The 22,973-nt window shown below is 47.3% G+C and overlaps 1 protein-coding gene across 4 annotated transcripts in view; it reads left to right on the forward strand.

The window, feature by feature from the left end:
* The window catches only part of GLB1L2 (galactosidase beta 1 like 2), a 63,004-nt gene that overhangs the window by 38,855 nt on the left and 1,176 nt on the right, over positions 1–22,973 (forward strand). For all 4 annotated transcript variants that reach the window (XM_053366386.1, XM_053366387.1, XM_053366388.1 and 1 more), the window contains 10 exons: positions 3,814–3,898; positions 4,789–4,926; positions 6,133–6,213; positions 7,782–7,888; positions 9,247–9,393; positions 10,771–10,842; positions 12,020–12,098; positions 14,519–14,606; positions 20,853–20,967; positions 22,241–22,357. In XM_053366386.1, coding sequence (XP_053222361.1) covers positions 3,814–3,898; positions 4,789–4,926; positions 6,133–6,213; positions 7,782–7,888; positions 9,247–9,393; positions 10,771–10,842; positions 12,020–12,098; positions 14,519–14,606; positions 20,853–20,967; positions 22,241–22,357 — 1,029 coding nt within the window. The remainder of the gene's footprint in view (positions 1–3,813; positions 3,899–4,788; positions 4,927–6,132; positions 6,214–7,781; positions 7,889–9,246; positions 9,394–10,770; positions 10,843–12,019; positions 12,099–14,518; positions 14,607–20,852; positions 20,968–22,240; positions 22,358–22,973) is intronic.

Below are 22,973 nucleotides of genomic sequence, written 5' to 3' on the forward strand. Positions count from 1 at the left end.
GTCTGTCTCTCAGCGGTGCAGGGGGAACAGTAGGAATGCAGAGCGCCAACCTCTTCATGGTAGATTGGCTTTGTCACAAAGCCACCAGCAAGGTGTGATTAAATCATTCCCCTCGCCTGAGTCGAATCTGCAGCATGAGGTCTGTGCTTGTCTATCCTTTTTAGTGCTTAACATATCTGAATGGCTGGTAATTCCTTTTCTAATATTGAGCAATCGATTAAGCAATTAAAGGGAACAAGACTTGGCAGGAGGAGGCCAGGCAATGCGGTTTCCGTTTTCTGGCAGGTGGGTCCTTCCTAGCCTAGCTTGTTTATTTTGTGGGGCGGCAGGGGGATGTTCTGGGGGCAGGGAGGAGGCAGAGCGGGCCATTACAAAGCCTGCTGCTGGCAATCTTTTCTCTTCTGCATTGGAGGCTGCAATTTAATTATTCCAGCCCCAGGTTTCTCCACTCCCATTATTCCTCCTGCTCAGCTCAGTTCATTGTCTTAGCTACAGACCTTAACAGTCTTTGCCATGATTGATCCACAGCCGGAGGAAAGCCAGTACAGTGCAGGAGAATCTTGTTTATAAAATAAAACTAATAATTAAAAAGAAAATTGCAAAGCACAACAAAAATACTTCATTGTAGATTGTGTTGGTTGCAAACAGCAACAACAATTATTCTGCTGGTAAAGGCCTGAGTAAAAAGAGAGATGTCTAAAGCACAGAGTCACAGGTGCATGTCCATTTGGCAAGGGTGCAAGAGTTCTGCAGTGTTGGTGCAGCCACAATGAAGGCCCTGTTGATGGTGGCCCACAGGCTGAACGCATGGCACCATCAGTAAGGCCTCATCAGCTCAGCACAGGGACTAGGCAGGGATCTAGTGGACAATGAGGTCTTTAAGATAACCTAGTCTTGAGTTGTTTAGGGCTTTATAAACTAAGACCTTGGCCCAGTAAAAGTAAAGGTGGCTCAGTTGCACATATGCTAGCTGTAGATTTGAGATTGGTGGGGATCCTGGTAGCCAGGCAAGTTGGCAAGCCAGAGGCAGGTAGGGCAAGAAGCAGGCCCGATAAAAGTAGCTGGAGCTACCAAGGAAGAACCAGGTCACCTTCCCCAGCAACTAATGGGTTGCACTGAGGCAAGTCACCAGATCTGCAAGTTTTTTATATTTGGCAGCCCCTGATTGGCCCTTAATCATCACCTGACTTCCCAGGCCCAGGGGACCACAGAATGGTTTCCACTTCACTTCACCAACCAGGAGCCTCAGTGATGCATTGAGCCAGTGTCGAATCTTGCAGCAGGTGACACCCCATGTGTACTGAAGTCTCTGGCTGCTTGTAGCAGTTCTCATAAGCTGCCAGGGAGGCCTGTTCCAGCCTTCTCAGCAGGAACTCACTTTACCAAGATGAGCTGGCCACTAGCTTTCATGACTTTGCTGTGTGTGCGTGTGCAGGAATTAAAGTCATGGAGGATAAGTCTGTCTACTGCAGACATTAACTAAACAGCTAAGCGAAGCCTCTGTGCCGAGCAATCATAGAAGGCCACTGCCTTGATGCCTTTCTTATGAGCACCTGCGGGTATTTGACTACTTGCTGTTGGAGTTTGAACAGCAGACCTGTGTCTGATCCAGCAAGCCAGTTCTTCTGTTTTTACTGTGCACCAGCATTATGGATTTGAGGTAATTACCTTAGGTGGAAATAAGCTGCACATAACACACTGTGGTTTTTCTCACTGCTAGCAAATTCTCTCTAGCTACTGCTTCTGGCTTGGTAGACCTGTAATTTGCTGCTTGCTTGCTCCCCTGGGATGAGGGCTTGGGGAGAGCACCTAAGTGACAAACAAAGCCAAAGCGGAACTGCTGGTGTGCCTGGCCCAAGAGATCTGGGACTTAGCTGCCACCACGCCAGGCTGCACACCAGCTCTCTGTTTCCTTTTAGTCTTAAAGCAGGCCTAATGATCCATTGCAGGGCTTAGTGAGCCCTGGTGGGCCACCAAATATGCAGCTTGGTAGCTCACGTACTGGGCAGGCCTGCCTGAAAGGCTTACTAGCTTCTCTGGGCTGGAGGAAGTCAGAGAGAGAAGCACACAGCCTGGAGTGACCGCAGTGTGGCAGTTCCCCCATCTTTTTCCTTGGGGATGGAGAAGAAATTGGCAATGCGTTCTTGGCCCCTGTTGCAGCAGGAGGGAGAGTGTGAGCATCATATCTGCCAGTGCCCCTCTTGAGCTTCTGCAAAGTGGCAGGAGGAAATTAGGAGGCTACATTCCAGCCACATAAAACTCTAAGGATTGCATGTACTCACCTCTCTTTCCAAAGGCATCCCAGATGCAGCCAGGCACAAATATTTGAGCACAGCTGGTGAGTGGTGTGGCCAGGGGAGAATTCCTGGAAGTAGCTAGACAGTCCCGGGCCTGAGGTCCCTGCTCCTCCTATAAACAATTATCGTAGGAAAACAGAGAGATCTCATCCACGAGGCATGTGTAGAAGAGGGTGGTGTGTGTGTGCATGTGTGTAGGGTGTTCAAATTGGTATTCGAGGATTTATGGGGCTTTAGGGCTAAATTCACCACATACTGACTTCCCCTCCCTCAAACCAGGCAGAGTTGAGCTTCCTTTTGTTTACTTGTTTTAGCCTTAGGTCTGGCTTAGTGCATTGAGTGTGCTTCTTGGATTGATGATTAGCAAAAGTAAAACCAGTAAAATACAATTGCATGTGGCAAGGAAGTCTCGAAATAAATGCAGCAGAGTCGGCAGCTAAAAACCAGTGAAAGGGTCTCAAATAATATTTTAAAAGTATGGAACAATAGGACCAGTTTGGCTGGGTGGCATCCTTTAGGTGGCGGCTAAACAGGTGTAGGGAGAGCATTTGACCATTACAGTGCCACCACAGAAAACAGCCTCCCACATACATACACAACTTCTGCCTGCTTAACCTCCCAATGAGCACCCTATTTCATGCTGTATGTTTCAAGCAGTCAACTCCTTGAGATTAGCCACATGGTGGATTCCATTGCAGAATGTTCTTCAGATGAAAGCTGACATGGAACATTGGAGCATAGGAAGCTGCCTTATACTGACCCAGACCAAGAGTCCATCTAGCTCTGTGTTGTCTATATTGACTGGTACCTGCCATCCAGGATTTCAGACACTGCATTCTCAGACCTTGCTGGAGACTGAACCTGGGACCGTCTGCATTCAAAGCGGGTGCTTTGCCCTGAGTTACAGCCCTTTCCCATTTGCTGAAGAACGAGCAATGCTTGAAAACAACTTTGCCAAATTAGACATGTTTGTACACCCATGGTTATTGGAGCAGGAGCTCAGTGCCGAAGTGTTCAGCAGGGGCCAGGTTCAGTCCTTAGCCTCTCTGCTTTACGGATCTTTGGTGGAACACGATTCTGTTTGAGACCCAGTAAAGCCACCGCTTTACTGAGCAGTAAATCCTGCACTAGGTGGGCTGGGGGTCTGACCTTGCTATAAGGTGGTGTCATAAGCTGTTGTGCCTTATCCAGTTGTTGGGTGTTTTTTCGCAGGCAAGGCAAATACATACTACTTGGATTTGTTGTTACCCGCCTGTTTACCGAAAGGTTCCAGGGCAGCGTGTACCAACATGTGATGAGAAACTAATTCAACCACAACATATAAAATGCAAACAAACTGAAACTCAAAACAAACTAAAGGGCAAATGAGGACGAACAAAACCCTTAAAAATGCAGTAATGCTACACTGCTAAAATGCCTGGGCAAATGGGAAGGTCCCCTCCTGACACCCAAAAGTTGTCAATACCTCCCTGAGGGAAGGATCTAACCCATTCAATTTCTTGTCCTTTTTTAACAGGACAACATGCCCAAGATGGTGATGGAGTACTGGACTGGATGGTTCGATAGCTGGGGAGGACCTCATAATGTGTTTGATGCAGATGGTGAGTTGCTGTTCTCCCTCATTTGCTCCACTTTCCCTTCTTCCCTTCCTCCTCCTCTTATTTATTCTTTTAGGGTCTGAATTGCTCATTGCCTGACACAGCTGGACCTCTCTCTTTACTTCTTTCAACCTCGTCAGATGGAATGGGTGGCACCCCAAGCAGGGGTGCTGCTTAATAGTTAGTTATCTCAGGGACAGGCCAACATGGTGCTCTCTGGATGTTGTTGGACTCCCAACTCCCATAACACAGTCAACAGTGAAGGATGCTGTGAGTTTTAGTCCACCACCAACATCTGGAAGGTCACTGGTTCCTCACCCCTGCCTGATCTCTTGGCCAGGCACTGAATCTGATGGTGTTTAGGCACTAGGTGAAAATTACCTCCCATCTTAATGGTTTTGAATAGCTTTTTAATGACTCCTGTCGTTGTGCTGCTATTTTTAAATTGTTATGTGCTGCCGTTTTAATTTCGTTCTCTTAGATTTTTCTACGTCCTAATGCAATGTTATCAGCTGCCTTGAGAATCTTGTGCTGAAGGGTGGGTGTAAAATGCTTTAATAAGATTAGCATTTTGTTTTTTCTGGGGATGTTCAGGCTGAGCAGGGAAGGTAGGTCCCTTTGCTGAGAAGAATGGGGTTTTGAGTGGAGTGGGGAGTGGTATCGGTTTGTTTTTGCTGCAGGGTTTGTTTTTGCAAAGTAAGGACGAAGCACTCCTGTGCAAAATGAGTGTTATTGTTAGGCAGGAACTGAGCTTGCAAGCCAGCAGTGCCACATTGCAGAAGGGACTTCCCTGATCCCGATGTCTCCGTGGATGCTCGTTGTTTGTACTGCAGCAATACATCAAGGCAATTGCTAGCTCTGAGGCACTCTCAACCCTTTGCTTCCCTGCACAGAAATGATGGCAAACATTGAAAAAGCCATCAAAGCGGGGGCATCCATCAACCTCTACATGTTCCACGGAGGCACTAACTTTGGCTTCATGAATGGTGCTCTGCATTTTGACGAGTACAAGGCAACCATCACCAGTTATGGTAAGGTGTCATTGACAGTGCATAATTAAACTGTGGAACTCACTGCCCTGGTAGGCAAGTTGCTGGCCACCAACCTGGATGGTTTCAAAAGAAGGCTTGACAAATTCATAGAGGAGAAGGCTATCAATGGCTACTATCCACAAAGGCTATACTGTGCATCCATGGTCAAAGGCAGTAATGCTTCTGAGGACTAGTTTCTGGAAATCACAGGCGGAGGAGAGTGCTCTTATGCTCAGTTCTTCTTGTGGGTTTCCCATGGGAATCACAGCTGGCCACTGTGAGAACAGGATGCTGGACCAGCCAGTCCTGCAAGCCAGGGCTCAGTGGCAGAGTCTTTCCTTTCCTTGCAGAAGGGCTTCAGCTGAAAGGGCTGGTGAAAACCTCCAGCCCAAATCCTGCTCTGGCTGATAGCAGTTCTGCAAGGTTGTTGGCAAAGGGTCCCCCCACCCCCCTGCTGCCACCCATCACCTGTCACTTGTCCCTTTTAAGAGAGATGTCAGAGGAGTGAGCCTGGAACCATTTTGCATGCAAAGTGTGTTCTCCCTCCCACTCAGCTCCTGTGCCACTGTGCTCCATCCATCCACAAGTGGGTTGTTGTTGTTGTTTTGCACTCGCACTCGTGCAGTGATTTTACTGATATGCGGTGGGTGGAGGGGAAGCTTGCCAAAAACGGCTGTGCTATTTATTTACTTAAGGCCATTTCTGCACCACTTACTACAGGAAAGTGCTAAGAGGCAAGGGGGCGTAAGGAGGGCACTGGAGGTTACTGGATCAAGTTCATCAGTTTTGTTGAATTAGTTGAACTAAACAGTTTTAGTTGGATTCAGAATAAATGTGCAATTAATCATTACTGTTTTGAATTATATTGTGTTATTTTTCTTAGTGGATTGCGCAAACCACTGTTCTGAATAATGCTTTTTATAGGGCAGCGTAGGGCACTGGGGATGAGTTTATGGAGCCAAGGGGGCGGTGGCTGGAAAAAGTTTGGGAACCACTGCTCTAATAGCTGGCCTTAAAGCTTAGGGAAGGATGGAGAACCAGAAGTCTCTAGCTTCCACCAGCCAGTCCTATTTTGCATGGATTAAAGATGCAAGAAGTATTCACTCAGGAGGAATGAGCTTTCCTGGTTAAGTAAGGCGGCCTGGCATTTCCCCTGAGCCAGGCGTTCTTCCTAACTTTGACTACTGACCCTGCCTTTTCCCCCAGACTATGATGCCGTGCTGACTGAGTCTGGAGACTACACCTCCAAGTTTTTCAAACTACGTGAGCTTTTCATGAGCCTTGCAGGTAATTTTGGGAATGCCATGTGATTGTGGGAGGTGCACCGTCTCTGCTGCCTCTTAAGTGCCAGTCAGTGCCACAGGGATGGAACTTGGAAATTGGCTCCCCGACATGTGTGTGCCAGTCTCCCGCTGCTCCCCATGTAGCTACATCCTGTCGATTAGCCAGGAGCACTTTCCGAAGCACGAGGAGAGACAAAGGGAGCGGGGAGCATCTTGTTATGGAAATGGCCCTTTCAGCCGACTTCATAGCAGCGGGGAGAGTGCGGCCGCTAATAGCAGCGCCTGCCTGCCAGGGGAACGTTCCACACCAGGGAACTTAAATGCAAATTGGAAAGAGGGAAACTGTTCAAATATCCTCTCCCCCCCCCCCCCCGTTTATTTTTGGGACTCCCGTCAGCAAGTTGATGTACCGCTCTTAAGGCTTGCCACACTTCTGCTTGTACGGTGCCTAGAAAGTAGGGGTCCAAGTGGTTTTCCACCCGTCCCACACTTTCTAAGCATGTGCCCGAGCGGTTTTCCCCTTGCCCCGCTCTTTTTCCAGGAGAAGTCCACTCTTTAGCTCTAAATCAGAGCAAACGTCAATCTGGAGAAAACCCCAATTGCCATTTGCTCTGATTGAAACAGTGTGTTTTCCCCTAGGGAAAGCAGCAGAACAAGCGGAAGCGTGGATAAGCCCTTCATTTCTCCACCACTCACAGTCCTGCGTCAGGCGTGGTCTTTGAATAGGCTGACTCAAGGCACAGTTGTGGGCAAAAGACGGGCTCTGAGACGGTACTGAGCCAAAAGTGCATACCGTATTTTTCGCTCTATAACACGCACCCGACCATAACACGCACGTAGTTTTTAGAGGAGGAAAATCTGTAGGCATGCCACCCGTAGGCATTCCCTCCATAACACGCACAGACATTTCCCCTTACTTTCTAGGAGGAAAAAAGTGAGTGTTATGGTGCAAAAAATACGGTATTTAACTAGATGTTAATTTTTTGCGAGTGTCTTCATTTTATTAAACTTGCCTCCTGTTTCTTGCATATATTCCCCCCTCCTTGTGAACGGAGGCTGTCTCGCACCTTTTGTTCCCTTGGCGGGGTTCACCACTCCTGCTCCTGCTGTTGTTGCTGCTTCTTGGTGTTATTTTCATCTTTCTACATTTCCAACCTCAGTGTTCTCTGCCTCATTTGCCCTCACTGACCATTAACGCTTTTGATTGTGGTGACCCATGCGGCCTTTTGTCAGTGATGCCGAAACAACAGGTTCTGAGTCTGAGATTAGGTAACCCCAGTTGCCCATAAGCAAAACCATGTGGGGTCCCCACAGCCTATTAGATTAAATCACAGTGAGGGCAAGTGAGACCAGGGAGATGTAAGGGCAACGAAGAAGAAGAATAGTGAGAAGACACATTAAAAAAATCAAAAAAACAAAGTGGAGTTGAACCATACTGGCAAATCACAAATGTTCGGGTTGGGGTTTCTTTCCCCAGGGTGGTGGTTAGTTCAGGTGTGGCGAATATGCTAATTTCAAAGCCAAGAGCAATTTGGGGCACTTGAGAAGTCACTTTTTTTCTTTTTTAAAAAGATATGCCTCGTCCTCTACCTCCTATAATCTTAAACAAGGCATCGTATGGGGCGATCCTGATGCAGCAGTATATCTCCCTGTGGGAGGTGCTGCCATCTCTGGTAGAGGTATGTACTTATTTTTATTTTTGGGGGGTGGGACCCCGGATTACAGCCTATAAGAAGGAACGCCACATGAGTCCATGGCCACTTCTGGCTTCCATGGCTAGTCTTGTCGCAAAATGTGCTGCGTATAGCTCAAAACAGTGTGGCAAAGACTACTTCCCAACAGGAAGAGGCTTTGTGATGAGTTCCCAACATCCATGCTTAAAGCTTGTCAACTGCAATATCTGTTGACAGCTTGCATGCAAATATAATGTGTACGTGTCTCCAATATATACTAGACACTACAATTAGCAAGGCGTGAACATGCAGGTGTGGGCCAGTCCTAAAACCCCTTCATTGTTGGAACTGAGCCCTACCTTTCCACACACTTGGAACTAAGCACACAAAAGCAGTGTAAGCTAATGGCTAGGGACGTTTCAAGCGTTTCCCTAACGGAATGGTCAAGAGCACAGTCAGGGTAAGCAGAGTTCTGTTTACAGCCTGCTGTAAGTGGGGCTGGGCTCTCCCTGATCCTGTGGCCCATTGCTCGTCCCTTTTCCTGATTAAGGCTCCCAGAAACTTAGCCACACTCAGTCCCCTTGGGAGCATTTCCTCCGCAACAGGTACCGGGCTAGGACTTCTGGTCTCATCACCATCAGTGTGAAATGGCTTTGATTTATTTATTTGCTTGTTTGTTTACTGAATGTATATTCTGCCCTATACCCGGAAGTCTCAGGGTGGCTCACAGAACAAAACCAGAATGAAAACCACAAAATATATAATCAAAATAAAAGCAACCCAATAACTGCCCCCCCAACCACATTTTGAAAGGCATAGGATGTCAATAAGATCAATCAAAGGCCTGGTTAAAAAGGAACATTTTTGCCTTGCGCAAATATGTATAATGAAGGCACCAGGCAAACTTCCCTGGGGAGAGCATTCCACAGACGAGCAGCCACTTCAGAGAAGGCCCGTTCTCGTGTTGCCACCCTCTGGACCTCTCATGTATGTCTGATTCACACTGGGAAGAAGGCCCCCAGCAATTCATTTTCCTGCTAAGGAATCTGGGACTTGTAGTCGCAGTCAAGTGAGGAAAGACTCTCTTCTGGAGACGGAAAAATTGACACCTCTGCATTCCCTTTGTCGCAATATAAGGGAGTTTAATCTGAGAAATATACGAATCAAAAAACCCAGATGAAATCTTATGGACTCAAGTTAAGATTCTGTCTGCTCACCCCAGGGATGGGAGGGGGGGTGTTCATAAAGCTGTTTTACTGTGCAGAGAGAGAGAGAGGGAGAGAACCATCGAACTGCATGGAACATATTCCTGACTTAAGACACACTTAGGATTTTGTTGAAAGTTTGCGATTTCTGCTTTGCAGCCCTTGAAATCCGAGCATCCCATTAACATGGAGAACCTCCCGGTGAACAATGGGAACGGTCAAGCTTTTGGATATATCCTGTACGAGACTGTCATACCTGGCGGAGGAGAGCTCCAATCACATGACCATGTCCGGGACAGAGCACAGGTGGAGATTGTAGTCGGGTTAAGTCAACAGCCTCTGCTGAGGGTCTGGGATGGGTGGGGAAGACGTTAATGTTACTTTAATTAACTGAGTGACCATAATGCAACCTTGTAAATAAGAGCATGAAAGTTAACTAGTGTGCAGAAAAATATATGGGTTGGAATAGGAAGGGTGGAGAACTCTGTCCCTCCTGCAGTATCCAGTTTCATTTTTATTCTGGATGTAGAAGGGAGGGCTGTCCTCTTGACATCCTGCTTTGGTTTCTGTGCTGGGTACAGAAGAGGGTTTCAAGCAGGAAGTCTCTCCCAGCCCTACGTGGAGATACCAGGGATTGAACCTGGTGCCTTCTGCCTGCAGAGCAGATGTTGAGCCGAGCTACAGTCCTTCCCTATGCCTGCTGAGGGTGATGGAAGTTGGAATCCAACAACACCTTGGGGGCTGCAGCAGGTGAGCCACTCCTGGCTTAAGCACAAGGCTATTGTAAGGCTATTCTCAGAATGAAGACATGTCAAATCCCTGATGTCTCACTAGCTTTCCACACACCACTCCCTCCCATTCTCTGTGAAACCTAAGTGTTTTTAGACATGTGCTTAAAGCTAGGGATGTTTCCAGGCTGCATCCATTTTGCGTGTGTGCCCATTCCTAAGTCTGTTATACTTCCCATTTTTGCATCAGTTTGTGATTTAAAAAGAAAAATCAGTAGGAAGACTTGTATCCACTTAAGCATTTAAATAGGCGTTTTATCTCAGTGTGTGCATTTCTAAACCTATTTTATCCTAAAATAATTTTTTTTAAAAAATGCATTTTTGGGTACCTTTAACAGGCTGAGAACTGTATTGTAAAGATTCAGAGAAGAGAGGGAGTCTCCCCATTTGGGGAATAGGCACAGAGATGGTGACTTTCATTGGTCCTCATCCCTGTGCTTTTGAAGATGGAGGAGCTACCAAGAGGGCCCCTTCTGCTGATATTTACACCCGAGAGGCTCTTTGGGGAAGAAGGTGGTCCTTTGGATACTTATTTTGTTATTGCATAGTGTACCTCAGATAAAAGCACCCGATAAAGTACCTTGGCAGCAGATTGTAACCCAGAGGGAGGTTTATATGGGAAGAGGCATAGCGTCAGGTATCAGCCACCCAAACATATCTGTTGATCCTGCATAATCTGGATTCTTTAATAAATGTGTTTTCCCCTATTCTTAAGTGCTGTTTAAATGATTATCATAATAAGCTTACAGTCAAAGCTTGGAAGAGACCCCAGCCATCCCTGTTGCCACTGGGCGAGGGGGAATTTCTGCTCCTCCCTCCAGCCCCTAAATCCCCTTCTAATCCTCTGGATTTTCACAACTGACAAATGAGGCTCTGGCTGTTTCTTTTCCCACAGGTGTTTCTTAATACTCTGCATATTGGCTACCTTGATTACGTCAAACACCAATTGTCAATTCCTGATGGGCAGGTAAGCAGTCGGAAGGATTAAGAGTGAGTTGCAGGCAACAAGTGCCATTTGTATCTCTTTCCCAGATGTTTTCTGGTGGGCGCCCTCACACCAGTTTCTGCTGGCACGCCAGGCAAGTTGAATCCAGCAAGTTGAATCTTAATTTCAGTGGGTCTGCTCTCAGGGCTCATCCAGACTTCCTTTTGTGCTGTGTTTCTAGGCACAAGTCCAACCTTTAAAGCTCCATGTCTGAGCCGTTTGATTATTATTATTTTGTCCCAGCATTTAAAAAACCCATGTTTTCTCCCTGAATTGGAGCAAACCGCAATCAGGTTTTACATGGATTGCCATTTCCTCCAAATCAGTGGTAAAACGTGAGTTTTCCTGGGAAAAGTGCCAGGACAAAAAAAAAAACCCTTGCTCGGACATGGAGTTTTATAGCGCCTGGAAAGATAGCACAATGGAAAAGGAAATCTGGATGAGCCCCAAGAGTAGATGCACTAAAATGTACTCTCCAACAACAGTATTTAGGTTTGCAGGCTGAACCTGCAACTCCACTGGCTGAACTTTCCCGGTAGCCAATTAAAATTGCCCCCAGAGACGAATTAGCTAGAGGTTTTAATGATAAATCTACTGATTAAACCCACTGAAGCTTGCTGCCCAAGTGTTTAAGCATACATTGTCTGCTGCTGATTTTATTTCCCAAGTTTGAAGATAGAAAATGGAAGCTCCCAGTGTGATCCATAGCCCACTTTTGCAAGAGATGAAATGACCAGTGTGTTGATCCCTTCATTTGATTTTTAAAAAGCCCCAACCACCTGATAAGTGTTTTCTTTTGTTTTTTTAAGTATGAAACTGCTTCACAAGTAGGAGATTGCTGGAGATTTCTTGATGACAAGCCAATAAGTGCTGCACCATAGCAGCTTCCGCTTTAACTTGCAGCCTTTTAGAGCTCAGCCCTAGAGAGGAATAGGTGTGCTAGGGTAAAGACAGATGGAGCATTTTTACCTACTCAGGGCAAAGACAGATGCAACGTTATTAGAGCAGTGAGGCTGCTCTGGAAATGCTGAGAGCAATCCAATATTAAATCTGCCTTCACCCTAAGAGGCAGAGCAAATTCTCTTCCTGCCCATATTTCTGCATTTCTCTGTATCTCCTTGTTCTTAGATTAGGAACTGTCCTTAATTGTTCCTTGCAGGGATACAGGCAACTCCGGCTCCTTGTTGAGAATCGTGGGCGAGTCAACTATGGGCGCAATCTGAACAACCAGCGGAAAGGTGGGCTGGGCTAAATAACTGCTAAATAATCATGTTTTTAGTGGGTTGCTTCACCATTCTTCCCCCCCCATTCCGAATATACAATAAGCAGGACTCTATTTAACTCTCTGCTTTTTAAAAAATATATATATACCCCCCCCCGGTAACTCCAAATTTTTGTGCCAACAGAAACTGAATTCTGTAACCTCTTTAGAGGGAAATGAATAATTTATGCAAATCTTGCATAGTTGCTCTTACTTTGCATAATTTATTCTGCTTCTACTAGTTGCGGGGAACAGCAGGAAATATTTCAAAATTCTGCCCCAAGCCATTGATACCTTAATCTATCTGGCTCCTGAGGTTTCAACAGGTAGTGCTCATGCACTTCGGAGTGTAACTTTGCAGTCAAAAGGACTAGAAACTTGCTTTTAAAAAAGAAACTAAAATCCTTAGCAAGCTGGATTCTGTGCCAAATATGACATTGTGTGTTTTTTCTTCGTTCCCTAAGAATGCCAGCACATACTAGCCCTGTTTGTAATTATCTGAGAGTAGCGGGATCGCTGCCTTGTTGTAGTTTGTGTGGTAGGCCACACTGGTTTACCGACAAAGAACTAAGACATAGGAGTTATGACACCCACTGCCACAGTTGGTAGCAAGGGTTATGGAGTTTTTTTGCCATTGAATTACCCTCCACAATAGGTTTTTAAGCAGGGAAGTTAGATGAACAGGTTCTCTAGTAGTAGATTTCCTGCACTAACAGGGTGTTGGATTAGATTACCTTTGAGGAGGCTTCCAACTCCTGTGGATGTCTGTTCAATACAGAAAAAATAGCATTTAAAACAAATGATCTCCAAGGAAGCACACTCACCAAGTTGACCAAACACAACCCACAGCCGCCACAAAACTAGCAATAGAATTAACACCAAAACCAATTACTAAAGGCCCATTAAACAGAGCCGACTTTGTTTGGAATCTAATGGTTAACAAAGAAGGTGCCAGGCAGATCTTTCCTGGGAGGGGAGTTCCTTGACAAGGTTGTGCATAAATGGCCCATTGAAGGTATATTTCTTACCTGAACAATTGTTCGGCATTTCGCCTGCTATTTATTTCAGAGCCGTGTTAGTGCTTCCGAAGCTTTGATTTGGCAGGCATAACACACTTGCTCTTTCACTCCTTTGCTTTCATCACCTTAATGCTTGGTCAGTTGCAGCCAGCTACGGAAACTGATGCATGGGAGATAGGAGAATGGCCAGCCGCATGGAGCCTCTCGCTCGGGGAGTTTGGTACAGCTTGTGTTGCGGTGCCCAGTTTGGTGTGATCTAATGTGCCAGGTTGCTTGTGAGTCTTCTCGAGTGCATTTCTGGAATATCCTTTGCCCGAGTCTGCTTTGGGCACAAACACCCTCTGGCTGGCTGTCCTCTCTCTTTGCCTGCTTCTGTTGTGATTGTGTGGGGTTTGCTGTGGAGCAGGGAGCTGATCTATGGAAGATCCATTCGCACAGTGCTGTACATCATCAGCCAACTCTTCTGCAGCTTGAAAAGCAGGGGATTAGAGGATTTTTTGCCTCATTGCCACAGCCTTTTATGAGAAATCTTTTAATTTATTTATTCTCTTGAACAACATGCAGCCTATTTTCCCATTCTATTTTCACCCAAGCCCTTCACCCCTACCCTTTGTGGGAAGGCTTGTAGCTCTGGTTTGCATGCAGAAGGTCCCAGATTCATCCCCCAGCATCTCCAGGTGGGGGGGGGGGAGACTTGTGTCTGACACCCTGGAGATCTGTTGCCCATCGTTGTCAAGAAAACTAAGCTAGATAGGCAAAGGCAAAGCTAGATGGTATGAGGCAGCTTCCTAATGTCTTTTGTGTTCACCTCAGTTACTCCACATCTGCTCTCATCCCTGGGATGCCTTCTTAACATATGTAACCTATAGTCTAAAGACTCCCGGCAAGCATGCAATATCCAGAAATCAAGGTTCAAGTAGCTACAGAACTAACTCCTCGCCGCAAATGGAAATTTGGATGTGTGTTTCTTGAGCAGCTGCCTCTCGCTCTCCCAGTGCTGCCTGGCAAACAGCTTTGGAAATGAAAACAGAGTATGTGTTTTGAGACACGATGCAGCAATCTGCCAGTTAAAGTGTCAGGGGGCTGGATCAATAATCCCCGCTAGGTGTGTTCAGCCCTTTGGGCTAAAGGAGCTCTTTGGACGGTAGCAATGATTCAGCGACTGGAATCTGGGGAAGCCATTGCAACAAGTGGAATGATTTCTGCCAATATAGTGGAACTTCCCCTCTCTCTTCGATACCAGTAGGCGCCTTACGGGCCCTGATCTTCCTGCAGAGGACAGCTGCTGCTGAGCACAGCTTGCTCATTCCCTCTGCTTCCAGAGTTGATTCATCAGCCTCACTGCTCAGTTCGGCATTTACTCTTGTCTCTCTTGCAGGCTTAATTGGTGATATCTATCTCAACAAAACCGCCTTGAGGAACTTCAAGATTTACAGCCTGGACATGAAACCCAGCTTCATAGAAAGGTTTGTGCAGATACTCAACACCCGCATACCCCGTTGTCACTACTTGTTTCCCTCTTTCCCTTATTTACAGCAAATGCATTTGGCAGAGGGACAAGACCTAGTTAGCAACTCCACCTGCCAGGCAAGGCGGCATCTGGTCCTGGAGTGAGCTGGCAAATCATGACCAGGTAGCTCACGAAAACACACAGAGCACTGCAGCAGCCCTTCCTTATCGATGCCTGCATTTCAGACCTCTTCTTATTTCTGCTCAAGCCCAGTAGCTCAGCTTTGCTCAGTGGTCCCATCAAAACTGTTTGGATGGGTAAAACCAGGGGCATAGTGCTGCTTGTATGTGCGCATGTGCGCCAGGCATGGGCAGAGTGCACTCTCCCATAGGTGGGGGTGGAGCATGCTTGCCCAGTCCTCACCATTGTTGTGTTTTGTGGTAGCCAGCAAAGCAGGGATTCTGTGGAGGGGAGTTCCACAACCTAATGGCGCCTTGCCTGAAGAAGTCCATTCTTTCCATTTAAAAGAAGGAAAGAGAAACCTGAAATTTCTGGGGTCCTGAATTCTGTACATGGGACCATGCCAGGCTCTAGGACCAGGAACAAGCCTTGCTAGGGATGGCACAGGCAGCGGCCAGCAAAGCTGGGCAACAGCAAATCCTTTTCTGCCACTAGGCTTCCCTTCTCAAGCTTTCTACCTTCCAGATAGTTTGGACTACAACTCCCATCAGTGCCACCCTCCCCCCAATTCTGCCGCTAAACCAGTTATTCCATTTTTTTTCAGTGTGATCCAAGGTCAAAGCACATTTTGCTTTTATTTTGTAAATGCAGCTGGTTTCTTGGCTAAAATCCGAGGGTTGCTTTGGTGGGGAGGGTCTTCCTTTCTCTTTTTTGACCTTTAGGAACTTTGGCGACTGAGTCACAAAGCTCTCCAGAAAGAGATTGTTTCCCTTGCCAGGTTGCAGGTTGTTTAGCTGCAGCTCTCTCTTCTGTTTTTCTGCTGTGAAGGTGCTTGCATTTCCAGGGCCAGCTCCATCAGCCTCCTGTCCCTGCTAGAGTCCTTTGCACTTGCAAGTTCCCAGCAAAAAGTGGGCGGGGGGCGCGAGGGGGAGAGGTGCTGCTCAGCAAGGAAAACCAGATCAGCAAGCAGCACCATCACAGAACAGGTGTTGACTCTTCGGAAAGGATAAGAAGAAGGTGGAAATCTCTTTGTGGGGTGCCAGAACGTGCAGCACTGAACCGTGGTTGTCCTGAGCTTAGCTCAGATAATGCCACCGCTGTTCCTGTGACTGTTCCAGGCCAGTAATTCCTCCCGAAACAAAAGGGGCTTATCATCCCACGCAGACTGATAGCATCCTTTAGAGAGGCTTTGTGACCGTGTATTGTTTCTGAAAATCAGTTGCTGGAACCACAGGGGGGGAGAGGGCCCTTATACTCGGATCTGGTTTGTGGGTTTTCCACAGCCATTTGGGTGGCCACTGTGAGAACAGAGTGCTGGACTAGATGGCCCATTGGCCTGATCCAGCAGGCTGTTCTTGTGTTCTTCTTGCATTCCCTTTCTAGTCTCCTTTGATCCTTCTTTTTCTGGGGAGTCCTGCCTTGTGCACAATCCATGGCACCTAGGGCAATGTATACAGCAAGCAGGATCAAGTGGTGAGACTTTTCCCAGATTCTGGCATTTTTGGAAGGGGGGGAATGCATGCCTGAATAAAGCTCACTGTGTGCAGAAAAGCAGGCATTGAAGTGAAGGCCCAAGGCAGGTGTTGATCATCATGTGAGCTGCGCACAGGTGGTCTGAAGCGAGCTGCCACCATTCCTGTGGAGCCTCTTTTTATGCAAGCCAGGCAAATACACTTTGGGCTGTGACCTTTACACATCTTCCGTCCCGAGATTGTGGGGTGGTATAAAGCTATTTTGGAACCTGTTCCACAGTGTCATTTTCCCCTTGCACAGTGTATGATGAATGGAGACAAAAGGTCTCTAAGGAAAAAGGTTACAGACAGGACACTGCTGACTGCTGAGACCGCAAAAGGTCAGATACAAGGGACGATGTTCCGACAGCCGTGGCTTGTCTGAGGGGGCGTTTTCCCTGCACCCCAGGGTCATGCGTGCAGGCAGACGTGGCTGCCTGCTGGTGGAAAGTGTGCTCCCTCCGGACCCCACTGTCCACTCGGCGATATCCCTACAAGGCATTAAACAGGAAGAATTCAGGCTGGTCGACTCTTTGCCGTACTTAATTTATATGGACAGCAGCAGAGGCGTAGCATGGTGGGGGCCATGGCCCTGGGCACAATTTTGAGAGGGGGTGCAAACAGGCGCCCTCACAGCAGGCTCCTTCATTGGAGTCTGGCTCCGCATCAGAAAGAGCTGTGTCTTGGGAGCGGCAGAGAGCAGCCCTCCTCGGCTGCAGTGAGGCTTTCCCAGCTGCAGCGGCTCTATTACCAGGTCAGGTCTGACCCGGCGGCGGAGAGCAGGAGAATTGGTAATGCTGCTGCCCACCCTCCTTGGCTGCGAGGCGCCTCGCCCCCGGCCACAGAAGCTCTGCCTCTGCCACCGTGTCAGGCCTGCCCTGGTGGCAGAAAGCAGGGGAAGAGTGGGTGGCAAAGCTGCCGCCTGCTTTCCTCGGCCATGGCCTGGCTGTGGCAGTTCTGCTGCTGGGTCAGGCCTGACCTGGCAACAGGGAGCAGGAGGAGAGTGGGCAGCAGCTTCCCCATCCCTCTTCTACCCTGAACTGTGGCGTGCAGAGGGCGCCCTCCGCCACCCACGCCCTTGGGCATACGCTCTGCCGCTGGGTAGCGGCGATTTACTGGGGGGTGGGTTTAAACGTGCAACTGCTCACCTGTAGCCTGAAGTGGGTGCAGTCTAGGGCAGTGATTCCCAAACCTCCCCTCCACCCCACAGAATCTGAACAATCATTCTGTCCCGATCCTCAGAGATGTTAGTAAAATGAATTTCAAGCAACCTTAGTTATGGATGTTGTTCTTCCTATCAGTCTTCCCTTGAAAACTGATGACAGTCTTCGCAGACCACTTAATGGCTGTTTCTGCCTCTTGTAGCAATTGAAAGCAGCTGTGGTTAACACTGCATGACTTCAAATTGTATTTTGACAGACATGCTGGGGACCACCTGGGTGTAGCTTGTGGGACACCAGCAGCATTTTGGCCTGGGGAAGCTTTCATGTATTCCCTTTGTGGCCCGTCCATTCTCTGGTTTGCTCAGAGTTGGGTACATAGTTCCCTCCTGTTTCTGTCCTCACAGCAACCCTGTGAGGTATGTTAGGCTAAGTTGGGGTTGGCATCTTGTGGCTCTCTGGATGCATTAGGCTTCAGCCTAATCTCAAAAGGGCTCTTCAGGCAATCAAGTCTGACCTCTACCAAGAGTGATCTGTCCCTCCTCATGTCACCTGATAACTGAGAAAGACGGGGGAGGAGGGAGAAGTGGGTGGCAAAAAGAGAGATGAGAGATTCTTAATCTTAGGGTCATGGGTTCGAGGCACATCTTGGGCAAAAGATTTCAGCATTGCAGTGGGGTTGGCCATCATGGTCCCTTCCAACTCTACAATTCTACGATTCTATGAGACAGAGAAGAGACAATTCTGTCCCCTCATTACTCTAGTCCTGTTCCCCCCTCCCCCCCGACTGCTGGCGTGACCTGTTTCCAATGATTGTGCCCAAGGAAGCACATCCCTAGGCAGAAAACGTCTCCCTGCTCCTGAGTGAAGAGGGAGTGATTGCCAAAGGTCACCTCTGACTGAGTGGGAATTTGAGTCCCATTTATTTCGTCCTAGTTCAGTGCTCTAACCACTGCACAGCACTGCATTTACCTCCCTTTTTTTTCCAATGCAGAAAATGGTCTTTGCTTCAAAAGAAAAGAAAATCTAATAGAGAGGGAAAGACCTTTATTGATATTTTAAATGTTTTATTGCACACAGAGTATATCCTTACCACTGTTGTATTGCATACAACACAACAGTGTGTATTGCTTAGTACGTACAGGCTTTACCTTGCTGCCTGGGGCTGGTGAGAGTTGTCATTCACAGCATTTGGAGGGCACCAGGTGGGCAAAACCTGGCTTAGCAGATAAAAATAAAACATCATTGTTTTAAAACACACACACACAAACACACACACACACACACACACACACACACACACACACCCCTGGTCCTTAGAGAGTCGCACAGGATCAATGTTGAATGTTCTTCCCGGAAAATAGCTCTTACTCAGAGAAGTCCCACCCACCCACGCAGCACGTGTGGATCATCCTGAACAGAACTCAGGCCCCAGTCAATTTTCTTCTCTCCAGAACTATGCTAGATGACCCATTAGCCATTTAAAACCTGTTTGCTTTGCGGACGTATAGGGCAGAGGAGCAATCCCGCTGAGCCAGCGATCTCACCTCTCACAGAGCATCTCCCAGTTTGCTGCCGCCGCCGACTTAGCGCATCTGAAGGAAGCCCCTTTATTGGATTAGGGCCCTGGAGTTTGTTACAGCGCTGTCGCCTCTGGGCATGTAAAAGGGGCCTTTTAATAAGAAAATATACACAGCCCCGGGGAGCTGGAAGGGATTAGATGGAATGCGAACTGGCATTCCCCGTCTCTCCGTAGACGTGCAGTCATCTCGCCTGCCGTCCTTGAGGTTGGGGTTCCTGGTTGGTGAGAAAAGGGAGGTGGAGTTGCCTATCTTGAAAGACTGCTCATCTCATCTCTTGAGCGGTCACACTGGGGCTGCTCTTGATAGCAAGGTGGCAACCTGGAGGTGTGAGCCGGAGGGAATCAGAAATGGGAAAGGTAAAGAGAAAAAACAAAACAAAACCGGTGAGGGTTTGCTTGTCGCAGGATATACGAATCAGCTGAATATTCCTTGTGCAAGGAGGGATGCAGGCGATCATTTTTCATAGCTGTCCTGCTCTGCCAATGCAACAGTGCCTAGAAACCCTAACACGGCTAGATGAGGGCTGAAAGCTGCTGCCTTCCTTGGAGGCAGGTGGTGGGGAGTTGCCGCATCATGGAAATGCCAGTTGTTGAAGCCTTCTCCGAACACTCCCCCTCCTGCAGCTCTTACTCAGCAATTAGCCCTCACTGCAACAGAAGGAGCAAATGGAACCTGCGGCAGGATGTTGTGGTGTGTTCCAGCCAGCTTTCGAACAGGAGCCTTTTCATCCTACACACACACATGATCTCCATCCTTGGAGACTTTTTCTGGCTATAATGGCGTTGGTGTTATTTACTAATTTAATAGTTGCTGGTTTTTGCCACAGCAGCTCAAAGTGATTTACAATATCTTAAGCAAAAACAAACAAACACAAACATATGTTAAAACCAGCATCAAGAAAACCCTGTATTAAAGCATCGCACCCACACAAAACGGCCAGAGATAGTTAAAAGCCAACGGCCTGGTTAAAAGGAATGTTTCTGCCTGGCACCTAAAGATATGCAATGATGGTGCCAGGCAAGCCTCCTGAGGAGAGCATTCCAGAAGCAAGGAGCCACCACTGAAAAGGCCTAGCCTCATGTTCTCACCCTACAGACTTCTACAGATGGGGCACACAAAGAAGGGCCCCAGGTGACGATTGCAGGGTCCAGGTTGCTTGATATGGGGAAAGGTGATTACCTTGAGGTATTGGTTTTTAAAGGGTTAAATGACAGGTGATGGGAAAGGCATGTACCTAAATCCTGGGGTGCTGCTGCGAGTCATAGTGTGCAAGACTGGGCTATATGGAAACATACTTTGACTTGGTATAATAAGATGGTATCTTTATGTTGAGGGCTCATGTTTGACACTGTCCGCCTTGAATGTGAGCATTTTATATCAGTTGTGGTTGAGGTCCCTTTTCCATTCTGCCCTCCTGAAATTTCCTCATATAGTACAAGGAAGAGCAATTTTAACTTTTGAGAACACATCACCGCCCAATTCTTGCTCCCCCAGATACTTAGCATAAGCTCTTGGGGGCTTGAGCCAAATTCTGTTTTTTTGCTGCTGTGAGCCAAATGAGAGCCAGTTCACATAACTGTGGAAAAGTTGATATCCTGTGACTTCCTTTTAGTGTGCTGGGGGGTGACTAGGGCAGGGTGAAGAAGAGGATGTTTGTGACCTTTGATGTGTGGCTGGATCTCAGCTTCCCAAAGTGGACTTGAACCAGGATGCAGCCTCAAAGCATTCACAAGGCAAAATTGCCAACCAGTAAGGCTCTCCCGGCATCAAAACTGGCCCTGGGATGCAGCTTCTTCTTTTCTTATCGTCATCTGCTTTCTCCCCGCAGCCTACGTGGGACCACTCCTTGGAGTGCCGTCCCTGACAGCGCAATGGGCCCAGCGTTCTTCCGAGGGACCCTTCAGGTGCAACATATGCCTCAGGACACTTTCTTGAAGCTAGAGGTGAGTTGCTGGATCAGAGGCCTTAAGAAGAGATGCTGGAGAGAAGGGCCTTTGTTGATGAGCCGTTGGGCTTCTTTTTAGACAACAGGGTCCTTGGCAGCAAGAATTGTGTATCCGCTACAGCTAGAGGTGTGCAGAATCTGTTCCTTTATGCCTGCGTGTTTTCGCCTTCCACACTATCATCGTATTGTTGGAAATCTATGCATTTTTTGTGATGCACATCCAAGCCATTGCTGTGCACTGATTAGAACATTATTAGCTGCAGCTGGTTGGATTGTACACTGTGAGCCTCATTCAGAGGAACAGACAACTGAATTTGTTCTGCATTCCACATGAAATCATCTTGTGAGACGTTCTCACCACCTTTTTTTGAGGGAAGTGGGAGTGAGGTGCAGGGAGAATCTAGTACAGTAGTACCTCAGGTAAAGTACTTAATTCGTTCCAGAGGTCTGCTCTTAACCTGAAACTGTTCTTAACCTGAAGCACCACTTTAGCTAATGGGGCCTCCTGCTGCCGCCGCGCCGCTGGAGCACAATTTCTGTTCTTGTCCTGAAGCAAAGTTCTTAACCTGAAGCACTATTTCTGGGTTGGCGGAGTCTGTAACCTGAAGCATATGTAACCTGAAGCGTATGTAACCTGAGGTACCACTGTATTCACATTCTAAACTCCTTAAGTTGATATTTTTGCTCTACAGTATACTTAACAGAAAATTGATCTAGGTTTGATTTGATGATAAATCTTCTAAAAGCTTCCACTTTTCTAGGACACTTTCTGAAACATGTAAATGCATTTTTATTTATTCTTGCAGTGGGAATAGGAAAGTGTGGCACCAGTCATGCCCCAAGTGGTCTTGGTGCTTAGCTGAGTAGGCACCCTTATAACTATTTCCTTTTTCCTTTTTCACTTACTTACTGCATTAATATCCCACCTTTCTCTCATGGAGCTCAAGGTGGCATGCAGGACTCTCCCCATCCTCATTTACTACCCACAACAGCCCTGTGAGGTAGGTTAGGCTGAGAAGCATTGACAGGCCACTCAATGAGCTTTGTGGCTTAGTGGGGATTTGAACCCTGGTCTCCCGGGTGCTAGTCTGATTCCCTAACCACTGCACCACATTGGCTCTTTTATGGCAGCATCAAGTTTGGAGAAGGAGGTGGTGAAAGTTTTCTGCCATTTCCCCATATTTGCCTAGGCCATCTGTAGAAATGTTAGCTGCATTCTAGAATGTCCACATATTCTGTTACTGCACTCCGGACCCATCTCTGTTTCCTAGGGTTGGAGCAAAGGTGTCGTCTTTGTCAATGGGCAGAACCTCGGTCGCTACTGGAAAATTGGTCCTCAAGGGACACTCTACCTCCCAGCCACATGGCTCCAGCAAGGGCACAATGAGGTGAGTTGCCCGACTGGTGCCCACAAAGCCTGTAATAACCTACCTTGGCAGGTACCAGGGGTAGGTCAAACGCCTCGCCCTCCAGATGATATTGGACTGCAGCTCATATCAGCCCTACCAAAATGGCTGATGGTCAGATATCATGTATTTGTTTAGCAATATTTTGTATACCGCTTAATCGAAAAGTATCTCTAGTATAGAATATATTCATTAAAAACAGCAACGAAAGCAGGACTTTAAAACTCGTGGATATAGTCATAGTGATCAAAGTGCAGATAAAATAAAAACAGTTTTAAAGGGGAAGTGTGCATGATAAAAAACAGCTCCGAGTTAAGCTCACATTTTAAAAAATATATCTATGGCATGTGATTAGCATTTGCGCAAAAGGTTGATCCTTTGTTGCTGAAGCAGCAGAGGAGCATGGAAGGCTAGGAGTGGACTCTTAATTAGGGAAGAATTATGAACTCTCTTAGTTCATGAGGTTGTTTATGTTTTATGCTTCTGGGTGTAAATCTGAGAAATGTGCCCTATAACATAAAGGATGTGTGCGAACAACAGAAAAGAAAGCTGGTTTCTTTTATTGCATTTATATCCCACGCTCCCTCCAAGGAGCTCA

The sequence above is a fragment of the Podarcis raffonei genome, chromosome 15 (genome assembly GCF_027172205.1).
Source record: "Podarcis raffonei isolate rPodRaf1 chromosome 15, rPodRaf1.pri, whole genome shotgun sequence".
Classification (NCBI taxonomy): Eukaryota; Metazoa; Chordata; class Lepidosauria; order Squamata; family Lacertidae; genus Podarcis; species Podarcis raffonei.